This window comes from Blennius ocellaris, assembly GCF_963422515.1.
Source record: "Blennius ocellaris genome assembly, chromosome: 23".
In the NCBI taxonomy this organism is placed as follows: domain Eukaryota; kingdom Metazoa; phylum Chordata; class Actinopteri; order Blenniiformes; family Blenniidae; genus Blennius; species Blennius ocellaris.
In genome coordinates, this window is record NC_137672.1 from 12,039,473 (window position 1) to 12,052,385 (window position 12,913).

The following is a 12,913-nucleotide window of genomic DNA, read 5'->3' on the forward strand; positions in this document are numbered from 1 at the left end:
TTGGTGCAGCATGATCTGACTCATAGTTAACAGATTCTATCCTAGAGGATATTTGATGTATTTCATTTTGAGCAACAGCTCATATCAAATTTGATAGGCATAGTGCTTTGCTGCCGGAAATGGAGTGCATAATCCTATAAACAGGACACACACACACACGGAATTTGAGTTTTATCAGCTCGCCATGTCCTTTTCTGGCCTAAACGAGCAGAACTTCAGGATGGTGGTGTTGTAGTTTGCTCTTCAAAGGGAGAATATTTCTGTCCAAGTCCAAGCTTGGGGGCATTTCTGTGTGGAGTTTACATGTTCTCTTTGGACATTGGTCAGATTTATCGGTACTCTGGTTTCCCCCCAAAGTTTAAAAAGCATGTTTTTTTGAGGTTAAAACTGATGTCTCTAAAAGTGCCCGCTGGTGTGAATGTGAGTGTATTTGTTTCTTTCTTTTCTTTCCACTGCGATGAACAAACAGCCTGTCCAGGGTCTACCTGGGTTTCGCCCATTGTCTGTTGGGATTAATTTAGATAGAGGAGAATAGAAGATAGATTAATGTAGAACTTCCTGCAGACAAGTTACTGAAAGACTGAACTGGAGGAGTTTGAAAAGCACTAGATTTTGTCACTCCCTTTGTATTCTTTCTTCAGACTGTGTCTGTGTGTGATCACACCTAATTAATAGATGGATTGTGTCTGTCTTGGGAAGTTGTAATTGTATTCTATGTAATCAGCTAAACAGACTAAAATACACAGCCACAGAGATATCTTAAACCAGGAGAAAAAGCTTGAAGTGATGTAGACGACAAGAACAAAGGTGAAAAACCAGATCTATAAACACAAACACAAAAACAGGGAAGTATATCACTTCTAATAACGTGATACAAAGAAACAAGAACATGATAAGACATGAAACTCTGGGACACCATGACCCCTGAAGGAATCAGACAAAAAGAAAACATGCTGAAAACAAATTAGAACACAGGACAAAATACATCACAGAGCCTGAACATGTAGGAATTGTCATTAATATCATTGGTTTAGGAAATAGTGTGTTTCTTTTTCACACTGTTGTGCAGCTGGTACAAATTGTTAATATCTCTTTAAGGTTGGTGCAGTGTTTAGTACTGTAATGTCACTTTTTTATGGAACAGCCTTCAGCAGAATATTGCAGGATTTGTGTAGCAACACAGAATGATCAATGCAATCTAGTCAAGATTTGATAATTTTTTAGTGTTCTTGACTTAAACGTCTCTCACTCATATTTTGTTTTGGTGATAGATCCTGTCCCCAAACTATTCCAGATGAAGAATTACTCATTATTGTAGCAATGGCAAAACCAAGCTGACATGAACAGTCATGAAATGTGAATTACGGAAGCATGCGACAATTTTGCCAAAAATGGATCCCCTGCAGCATTGTTTGAAATAGATCTAGTATCTGTTATTTGTCTCACATTAACTCCAATATGTTAAAAGAGAACCACGGGAATATCATTCTTTCTTGACGTATTCTAGGTGCGGCTCAGTGTTTGCTCAAGGGCACTTAAACAGTTCAGAAAAGCCAGCTGTGAATCTGCTGGGTCACTGAGGCAAGGTGTCCTTGAATGTAACAATTTAAAGGACCCATTTTAACTTTCTCAGACAAAACAGTGTGACTGGATGTTTTGTTTGTGAGGCCTACATTTTGCGATTATAGCCTTGTGAGCCACTTAGCTGTCATTTACCTGTAATTTTCTGCTGACAGATTTAAAAGTAATTTCGAAATTGTTTTCCACTGTCTCTGCTGAAGTATTGGGTTTCTGACAGTCTCATTCAAACTCCTTTTCTACTCCACTAAGCATTTATGTATAGATCAATGGTATAGCCCCAGTGGTGGTATGAGACAACACATCCCCAAACTGATGAGTAAAGCTCATACAAACACATTATAATGTGAAGTCCTCGAAATCCAAACCCGTCCTGCAACTACTTTCTATTTTAATGTACCTAGTCACATTTACTTAACTATTTACTCTTTAAAAAGAGATTGCCTCGTTGTTGTGCTATTAATCCCTTTTATTAATCCTTTATGGTTACCCTATATTTAAAATAGGAGCGCTGGAAAGGATCATATGTTACTTCCTTTTATATGGTCCTTCCCAGCTCTTCTACTTTGAAAAAAACAAACAAACAAACCAATAAAACTTCATAAATTTTGAAGAACACAAAAAAAATCTGCAAATATTTACAAATACAGTATATGGCAGACATATACTTAAACGAATTATTTTATGTTGCATTTTCATCAACCTCTGCTTTTATATATATAGATAGCATGTAGTATATGTTAGGTAAATCATTGTATTTGATGTCACACTATGATGATGATGGGTGAATGGATGGACACCCCTGTCACATTGTTCTCTTCAACAGTTTGTAATCCATCCATCCCTCCCTCCACCGTGGCTGTGCAGCAGTCTCGGGGAGGTCGAGGTGTCAGGGCAGCCAGTAAGCGGCGCTTCAGTCCCGAGCTCAAATCTCCGGGCTGAAAATGTCCAGAGAGGATCGAGTTACTCGACGCCCCATCTTTAAGCCCCAGTCAGAGCTCCGTTAGCCGCGGGACAACACGGGATCAGGCTCCTATAACTGTCCGCCGGGGAGAGCAAAGCCTCCGCACTCATGTGAGTAAACACACACCCGGCCGCTTCGTTTGAAGAAAACCTCGTTTAAAACATTCAACAACAAAATACCTCAATTGTTTTTTTGTTTTATTTTTCCTTCCTCGTTTTTACGCCTTTGTTCTTTGCTACGTTGACGCGAATGAGAGGAAAACAAATATCGCGGCAGCTGACTAAAACGAGGGGGAAATAACGGGGCATGAAGAGTTTGAACGTGTCTCTGTTCTACTATAAAGTGTTTCCTGTGTGCCGTAAATAGTAAAGAGCTCCTGTGGGTGTATTTCGCCTCCGAGCCGTGATACAATGTTACTCTTTTCTCGGAAGCCTGTTGCTTCCATGGCGGAGATGTGGAAGGAGGAGGAGCTGAGAAAAGCGGATTGCCCCGGCTGCTTTGGAAGACTATATTCAAAATACTTACAAACAAGTGGATTTACCAACAATATGCGGAGCTTAGTCGTCGCTTTTAGCGAGTTGTAGGTGAGAGGGGAGGACGTAGCCCTGCGACATTACTTGTTCCATTTCCGTTATTATGAGCGACACCAGCTTTCATATAACGGATATTCTCAAAGACAAATCCGACCGTCCAGCGAATATGCTTCGGGCTGAAGTCCAGAGTTTCTTCTGTGAATCATTCCAAGCCTCCAGGACTGAATCAGGTCTGGTCTAAGTGTGACGATACCATCATCCGCACAACTGATCCATCAATGTTATTAAAACAAGCACAAACAGGGGAGAGAAAAAACAAAACAAAAACATGTGTGGCAGGTGGCTTATTTGGTGTCCAGAAATATTCTTGGCAGTAAATCTGATGCTGGTGGAAAGATTTGTTATCGTGCTTTTAAAATGCATTTGCGGGATGAGCATCAGAGCCGAGTATGTGGGTTGCTTCCATGAAAATGGGAAAAAAAAAAAAGAAAAAAGTTTAATCCTCTGCCAGTGACAAACAGATTTTCCTTGTTGCTAGCTTTGGTCTGGTGAATGATTGAAGTCTGAAGAAGACATATTGGCACTTGAACAGTTGAGGAAGAATACTCGGGTACAAGAATGTGGCACTTCCTCACATTTCTGAGCAGCCTGCTCACTCACTGCTGTGGGATGGATGCCTTTCTGCTTCCAGTGTTGTCCAATCAGTCGGAGCGGTAGTGGTGGTACCAGAATACAAACTGATCATTTTAATGATCAATAGTATTGAAGTCAACACTGCTCTGCGGGCTACAGAAAATGTAGAAGCTCAACACGAAAGTCAACAGTAGTGTAAACGTTTGGGTATTTCTCGTCGGTGCAACCCACAAAGTCATGTAATCCTGCAATTAAAAACTCTTTTTTTTAATAATAATTTTGTCACTTTGTTCTGTGAAAAAATTTCCTTTTTGAACACGTTATTACTTCAGAATAATAAGTTGTTTCTACAATGTATTATACAATATTATATATTACTACAATAAGTATAGTTTACAGTACATTTTTTTGAATATCATCTGGTGTTTAATCCAGAGCAGTTTGAACCTTCTCTTTTTAAAGAAATCAGACCAGAATTGTGATTGAATCACCTTCTGTATATTAGCCATCAACGGGTTGGTAAATGCAAAATTTAGAATTTTGAGAAGCAGGTGTGAAGAACATAAACAAACTGACGCCGTGGCGATCCTGCTGTCACATACTGAGGCTATTCTGAGAGTCTATACAGGGCTTTTAATTATCTGACCAATCTCCTTTAATCGTGTGGTGTCTCCCTGACTCATGTCTTTCTCGTGACAAAGCCACTCCTTTGGCCAAGTGTGACGTTATGATTTGGAGCTGGCGCCCACAAACGACATGATGTCAACCTACAATGATATGTATATATTAAAAAAAATGCAAAAATAACAAAAATGCTGTTCACACCTTACTACACCAACTGTAAAATTATTGTACAATGATTTCTAAAAACGTTTCATAACTGCACAGCCAAAGTTCCTAAACAATGTCCAGTCAATGCACATTTCCAGGTTTAAATTAATCAATAAGAGTGTTATTGAAATATAAGTGAATTCCTGGGCTACAGCGGATGTGTGCTCTCATGCTGGTAAAGAGACTCACTGGGCAATGACAGTCCCTCAGCACAATGGCTACTCTGTAATGATTATGGTGAGGCATTCGTGATAACAGAACATGGGCCTGATGGAACAAAAATAAATCAATTTTCGCTTTCATGCTGACCTTTTGAAGTTTCTTTGAAACTCTGGCTCTCTGTTTTTAAGGAGGCAGAGTCTTGGCATTCAGCTGTCTGATTGTTTGACGAAGACCTCACATCCTGTGTCACTCCTGTTTCAGGTCTTGAAGGGTCGGACGACATCACATTCACACAGAATACTGAAAATGATAGAAACAATGGGTAAGTAATTGTTTACTGTTGTTTTATGGCCGCCTTATACATACTTTCGATTAGAGTCAGTGGGATTGATCATAAAGGGTTAACAAATTGATAATTCCCTGATTACATCTCCTCGGAATTATTTCTTGATCTGAAATAGGATTTTACCTCAAGCTTGTTACAGTGATAGACATAGAAGAAACTATTTGTCTTTCTTTTTCTGATTGATCACAGTATTACAACAACCTCAGTGTCAAGTGTTTTCATGTTGACGTTTCTAATCCATTGAAAATAGTCAACGTTAATGAGATTTCGTTCAGCGATAATTAAGATATAATGCCCCTACACAAAAATAACAAAACAAAAATAGCTTCATTTAGTTTTAAATGAGTAGGTTTTGCATCAGCGCTGAAGTGGTTAGCTGGTGTCTCTTCTGGCTGCACATCACAGGTTTGGCTCCTGCTGAGAGTTTCCTCAACCAGGGTTGAGAGGCCCTGGATTCAGTTCAAGGCCTCTGGCGGGCCCGCGTTGCCATATCTGATAATGTTGCCATCAATTTGATTGTTTGTTTGTCTCCATAGAGATTTATTTGTCCAACTGTCGAGAGTCAAGCCAATTTGGCGCCGTTTGCTTCTTCTCCACAAAGCGACAATCTGTGGTCATTCTCAAGACTGGCTTGATGAATGTGTCTGACCAGCTGTGATGTGTAAGCTGGGTCATTATACGCCAGCCTCTGCATCATGAGAGGTTGATTCAGTCTCTATTCACATTTTGCATCCCACTCTTTGTCAAAGATAAACACTGTTATTCTTAGCGCAGACTGTAGGACACCTCATTACATATACTCAATCATAAGTGATGAGAATGATAAAGTTCATCCGACCGGCGACAAACACCAAAAAGAACCTGCGGCGGCTCAAGTGTTATTGGTTTGTTTACAACCATTGTTCAAACAACAAAGCTTCTCAGTGCAAGAAGTGCTTTGGAGCCTGCGCACGCCCTATTAGGTGTTAGTCACAGTTGGTGAGTTTTAGAAATTGCTTCATTTTTGCCCAGATGACGTCGGGCTGGTCCATCCTCGCTAACAAGCCACTCTGGAGTTACTCCATCGTAGGGCTTATGCAGGGTCCAGCAAGCAAGCCGTGGAGGGCCTGGCTCTTTTATCTTTCCTCCCGATAACCGTTTCATGTGCCTGTACAAACCAGCACAGAGCTCAGAGGCAAGAAAAAGGAAACTTTGCTATTCTGAAAGCGAACTGTCCATGGCAAATTAAGTTTCTCTTTCTTTGCAATACATACGGCAACATGTTTTGGATTTACTAAGGTCTGTTGAGCACCAGTGAGCCTTTGCTAAGCCTGTGGTTTGAGATTTGTCTTTTATCCATTATGCCTCTGAGTTAATTTGCAACTAATTGTTGAATCAAATAAATCATATAAAGGCATATATGAAAAAAGTAAGGGTATTGTCAAATGCGTCATGTGATAAGAGAACAGAATTAACCAAAACTTCCCTTCGAGTTTCACTATCATTGTGTACTGATAAAAGTTGTCCTCATCACTTCTCTCCACCTTTATCTCTGCTTTGCCTCCTTCTCCATGCTTTCATGCTTTCACCCGGTTTTTTTTTCTGTGCTGGTGCCATCACTAAAATATGTGACGGCTTGCAGATACACAGCGTGCCTTGCAGGCGGTGGAGCGCCTCCAGGCCAAACTGAAGGAGAGAGGGGAGGTGCCCACCGAGGAGAAACTTAGCCTGCTCAAATCCGTCCTCCAGAGCCCTCTCTTCCACCAGATCCTGGCCCTGCAGAAATCTGTCCAGCATGTGAAAGATCAGGTAAGATCAACTCTTGTGTGAAACTTCAAAAATGACACTTGGTCAAACAAATATAGACACAAATCAGGAGTGAAAAAAAAAAAAGTCATTCCAGATTCATTCCTCAAGCACTGATGGTCCGTACGAGATGTCATTTACACATGTCTTTGTTTCTTTTTAACCTACTTTCTTTAAAATGACATATATGTGGGCTTCATTTGGGTTTCTCAGTTAATTTTACAGTAAATTCTTTCACAATCGTTTGCCCTACAGGCACTCCGAATGAACAAACCAAATACTGTTACTTAACAAAAGTGGTGAGAGCTATTCAATTGGTTGCAGTGCGCAAACACAGAAAGATATCACAAAATCCAACTTCTAACTTCGGATACTTTGTTTTGTTCAGTTACAGATTCTGTATCAGCATCGAGCATTATCCATAAAATTATTAGTAAAAGTAGTCACACTCATAAATACCAGAGTAAAATACTTACAGTACTTTTGGTTCGGGGGTTTCAGTAAGAGAAGTGGCAATGCATTGTGACATTTGCAGTTCTTGTCCAAAGCTCGGATAGCTTTGTGATATTTTCATTGCTTCATCTTAACATTAAGTACCGTGTGAAACGAACTGTAGTGTTGTTACCTCAGGTTGTTTGTAAAGACTCCAATGAATGCCCTTTAGCATTATTGTTATTTTCACATCTCTGGCAGGACGGTCAGACTATCATAGTAGCTGTGAGGATAATTTGTCGTTTTTCATTTCTGAAGTGCTGACTGGGGCGTGACGGAATACACAAGTACTATTCAGCAGCCTTGCTAGTTACATGATGGCCATACCATTGCCCAGAAGCTCAACGGTAAAGCCTGAGACATATCCATTAGCTTTACCACAGTGAGGTTAGAATATTTCCAAATCCTTACTTTGCAGGATTGCTTTGGCCTTTATCTTCTCTTTTTCCTTGGTGACCTCCTGACACCTCTTCTGTCTGGTGTGGAGACACCCTCCCCTTCCCCTTTCAATCCCCATCCTCAATAGTGCGAGCCGCACGAGCCAAATTGCTGTCAGGGTTCACACCAGCCGGATATAATATGGGTACATGAGCAGAGAGATAGTTGGTCTAAGTCAGGAACTTCTTTTTCAAGCCGATTCTGCCCATTGAGAATTGAGCATTTGAGTGGAGGGAAAGTGCTCTTAACTTGCAGTGGAAAGGGGCCAGGGGTAAGCGTTTGAGAAATAGAGACGAAAATATGCGAGCTATGCAGTGGGAGGAAGGGATGCTCAAGCTTTTCACCCCATGTGGAATTTAGACTTTAAAAGCCATCATGGCATTTTTGTGTGCTGGCAATTCAGTTATTTCATAGGAGGCAGATTCCTTTGTGCGTGTGTGTGTGTGCATGCTGACGCATGTGTTTGTTTTACTAAGCACAAATTATCAAAAAGTCATTCATCTTTAAGTCCCTTCAGCTCCTAAAGTGGAACCACTCTGTGTTGTAACTGTCAGAAATAAAATAGGCAAGTTACTACACAAATATAAGAGTGTCTGTTTTATATATTTCTTTTAAAGAGCCTGCAAACTCAGTGCACTAGTTCGGTCCCCTTAAGCAGAGCCAATTTGGAGAGATGCTGCATTCGGTGTTTTGTTCACAGACAAGAGCCAAATACATAAACACACACACACGCACACGCACACACACACACACACACACACACACACACACACACACACACACACACACACACACACACACACACACACACACACACACAGACACACACACACACACACACACACACACACACACACACACACACACACACACACACACACACACACACACACACACACACGCTGTCCGTCTTCTGGTTCTGCTAGTTAGGCCTTGCTCAGCCCGTGTCGCTATGGCGACAAGGCCCCACTCGCCAATGAGAAAGAGGCCGCCGTCACTGCTGTGTGAAGTGGAGCAGAAACAATTTCTTAAATGTGCAAGAACCAAACTGGAACTTTAATCCTCTTAGCCGGGGCCCAGCTAACAAAGCTCATGCATGAGGACAGCAACTTAGCAGCATGCTAACTTAGCCTGGCCCATAGGGTTTTGTCTACAGCGTGGAGCACTAATGTGTCCCGTCCAATGGCGTTTTGTTTCAGAGGACTAATCTGCGGCCGCATATTTAGTAGCGGGATAATTTCCAGTACACATTTATAAAAGTTGCACAGGCAATTTCCCTAATACAAATTCACAAGTTCACTAGGACAGCTTCAGCTTGGCAATGCCATTTGCCAAATGAAGTGTTTATGAAATGATTACTCTGCATCATGTCCATCCTTTTGAATCCAATGCAGGCAGTCATAAACATTATGCCCTTTGGCTAATGAATTTGAAAAAACACTATTTCATGTAGTTGTCGCATTCATGTAATTCATCTATCACACAAGTAAAGTCATTGGGGTAATTAAAAGCTAAGCATATTAAGGCCTCCAGATGGCCAGCGACGCCTCTCCCCCACCATGATAGAAATATTGTATTTGGAGCCGAGTCATTGTTGGAACATCAGCTAAGAGCTATTATCTCCTAAAGGATTAGACCACCACAGATCCAGCAAATCATGGTGGGATAACAAAATCTCTGTCATCTTCGTGGTTTCAGACATTCAGGCTGTTTTTGTCGCTTCATATGAAACTTTTCTAAATGTTCAGGTTTCACAGCAGACGAATTGTGCATGACATCGAAATGTCACCATAAAGCCTCACACGGAGCTCTCCAAATTCAAAACACATGTTCTATTTCTAAAAATGTTGTACTCCTTAATGATATATTTTTTTTTACTCTGCTGTTTATATAACAAACTAAAGTGGCTGACACAATTAAGTGAAATAAACATTTTGACAGTTGAAGTTTAGTTTTGTACTTGAAGCTGTTTGTACAGTGTGTCACAGCGGCAAGGTCTTATTCTTCAACTTAGGCACACATTTAGACTCATGACACAGCAATGAAACGGCAATTTGTGGGTGACTCAATCGGTAATTACATGCAGTGTGTGGGGTGGTGTTGACTGGATCGCTAAAGCTCTGCTGACTGAACCTCTGGTCATCCTTTACTTTGATTCCGTGAAGACATGATAATTGCAGGTCTCAGCATCTCTCACTCCATTTATTTTTTTTGCCTTCCAAGGGTACTGTCCCGTCATCAGAACAAGGAAGTGACCTCGGCAATCACGATGCTACAATCAAGCCCAACGGCAGCCATGTTCCCTACTCAGACATCTCAGTGGCGACACACATCAACGGCAAGACCTCATCAGAGGAATTTGAACATATTGTCCACTCAATGGCACAGGTATAACCACCTGAAAACACCTGTGACTGTAATAGATATTAGTAGTATGTGGTGTTTTTTTAAATGATTCCAACGAGTACTTCACCTCTAAAGTTCTGCAACTGAAGGCAGACATTCAGACAATCCGATATAAGAGGCAGGCAACAGATAATGGCTTATCGCTCCTGTACTTCAAATAGACTCCCAAAGGCTGTCTGTCGCTTTGATGCTTTTGTGAATCAAAAAAGAGCCAAAGTGTATATCTCTGTGTGCGTCACGCAGGGGCGCTACGTGGCATCCGTGGAGCTTCACAAGGCAGTGTCAGGAGGTCTCGGCTTTAGCGTGGTGGGCCTAAAGAGCGAGAACCGCGGAGAGCTTGGCATTTTCATCCAGGAGATTCAACCGGGAAGTGTTGCCGACTGGTGTGTATGAAACAACATGGCATTATTCAGAAAGGCAGGGGAACACTGATAAGATTGCCAAGACTGATTCAAACAGTGGCAACATCCCAGAGAGTTTTCTTTTCCCACATTGGATGAAGTAAGGATTAAGGACTTACAAAAACTCTATTTCAGACAGTCCATCAGAGGGTTCTTCCAGATCCCCTGGAGGGTGTTGTGGATATTCAGGAAATCTTCCAAATTGGCCATTTTACAGGAAATGGCAGAGTGAACATTTCACAATTTGCCTCAAACTTCCCAGCCTAAAAATAGAGAAAACAAAACTTTCTCTTTAAGTTGTCAATTGTTCATTTGGTAGCATTTAGTGAACTAGTTGATGATATTTATTTGTTAGGTTCTGATTCCATTTCTTGCACACGCAGCGATGGAAAACTCAAAGAAGCCGACCAGATCTTAACCATCAATGGCCAGCCCCTGGATCAGACGGTGACCCACCAGCAGGCTATTAGCATCCTCCAGAGTGCTTCAGACAAGGTGCAGCTCACAGTGGCTCGAGGGCCAATACCTCAGCTGGTGAGCCCTGTGGTGTCCCGCACGCCCTCTGCTGCCAGTACATTGTCGGCCAACTCCAGCGCGGTATGAATTCTCTCACACCAGTGTGCAAACAAATCTCTCAAGAGTTACCTAACACGATCTCTTTGAAACAAATCTGCATAAACCCACGCACGCACACACGCGCACACGCACACACACACACACACACACACACACACACACACACACACACACACACACACACACACACAAAAACATTTGCTTTAACATGTTACCGTAAATTGCACAATAGGATAAAGGCACAATTTATTTTGACTGCAGGCTGAATATAACACATCACTGATCAAAAGACAACACTTCAGACCAAATCTTATTTTTCATGATGGCACTATTTATATTTTCTCAAAGAAAGATGAACTAAAACAGGTCTTGTCGACATACATAAACAGCCATGCACGCCCTCTTAACAGTGCAAATCTGCTGAACCTCCCAGTTGTCTCCTGGTTTCATAGAATTATACAGTGTCCAGTCTTTTCACACTACTCCTCGCACAGATCTCCTGCCTTGTTGGTTTTGCTCCAGCTACTACCGTAGCTCGCATGTTCCAGTTCCCCCCATAGTCCGTCATCCTCACTGCTATCAAAAGGAATTGAGATGCTGCATGTTAAAACCTTTGAAAGGCTTGTTGACAATAAAGTCCAGCATCTACAGATGACTTGTCGTACCCTCGGTATGATCACTGCGCACACCTTACCCATGCCACCTGATTACATCCTGAGCAGAACTCAACATCACACCAGGTGCTGAATATTAGACCTCAAATACAGTACAGATGATGCTGATACAAATAATGTTGGTCTCCTGTTTAGACAAATACAGTAACTCAGGAAGACTTGGACTGAATGAGTACAATTTCCTCTCTCATTTCCGAGTTGCATGAATTATCCTTGCAAAATCTGTTGTCTAACAAATGTATTTTCACCTGCAGACATACTCGTTATAGGAAGTGAAATTATAGTTCAAAAATGAAGGACAAAGCACACAAACTAAAATGATATAATTTAAACTCTTGCCTCAGATTTTTATGGATTATATGTTATCTATATCTGCTTTACAATGTTTTGTTACTTTTGGTATCATCCTTGGAACAAGATTAGTAACAATTTAACTCTTATTTTGCTTATTTGTTGTTATTTTCTGCGACCCACAGTGGCAGCATGTTGAGACGATCGAGTTGGTCAACGACGGCACGGGTCTCGGCTTCGGAATTGTCGGAGGAAAAACCACCGGGGTTATAGTTAAAACTATACTGCCTGGAGGCATAGCTGATCAGGTGATCATGCTCTACTTTATACCTGAAGTGTATTTTTTTGCATTGTTTGACATTTGAAATTTCCTTAGAGTTGACTCGAATGCATTAGATTTCATGAAATGGAATCACTTGGTGCTGACGATGCAATAAGAACTCAATTTCCAAAATTGAAAAAACCTACGTCTCCTTACCTCAGGATGGTCGCCTGCGCAGTGGGGATCACATCCTCAGGATTGGAGACACTGACCTGCTCGGCATGGGCAGTGAACAGGTGGCGCAGGTCCTCAGGCAGTGTGGCAACAGGGTGAAGTTGGTTGTTACAAGAGGCCCTTCAGAGGAGAATCCGTCTGCTGTCATGCCCGTAGTGCTCCCCACTGTCAATGAACAGCAGGTAAGTGGAGGGAAAAAAACTGTATTTGTTGTACTCAAATTGATTACGTGGTTTTGCTAGAACACAACATTAACGTGCCTATTCAGTGCCATAAGAAATATTTAAACTTTATCTGCAGTCTTATT

The 12,913-nt window shown here is 41.4% G+C and overlaps 1 protein-coding gene across 9 annotated transcripts in view; it reads left to right on the forward strand.

The window, feature by feature from the left end:
- The first annotated feature begins 2,580 nt into the window (after positions 1 to 2,580).
- Positions 2,581 to 12,913, forward strand: part of mpdz (multiple PDZ domain crumbs cell polarity complex component) — a 47,081-nt gene continuing 36,748 nt past the window's right edge. For all 9 annotated transcript variants that reach the window (XM_080518779.1, XM_080518780.1, XM_080518783.1 and 6 more), the window contains exons 1-8: positions 2,581 to 2,652; positions 4,963 to 5,023; positions 6,669 to 6,835; positions 9,986 to 10,150; positions 10,412 to 10,551; positions 10,953 to 11,166; positions 12,296 to 12,418; positions 12,594 to 12,788. In XM_080518779.1, coding sequence (XP_080374905.1) covers positions 5,008 to 5,023; positions 6,669 to 6,835; positions 9,986 to 10,150; positions 10,412 to 10,551; positions 10,953 to 11,166; positions 12,296 to 12,418; positions 12,594 to 12,788 — 1,020 coding nt within the window. In that variant the 5' untranslated portion in view covers positions 2,581 to 2,652; positions 4,963 to 5,007. The remainder of the gene's footprint in view (positions 2,653 to 4,962; positions 5,024 to 6,668; positions 6,836 to 9,985; positions 10,151 to 10,411; positions 10,552 to 10,952; positions 11,167 to 12,295; positions 12,419 to 12,593; positions 12,789 to 12,913) is intronic.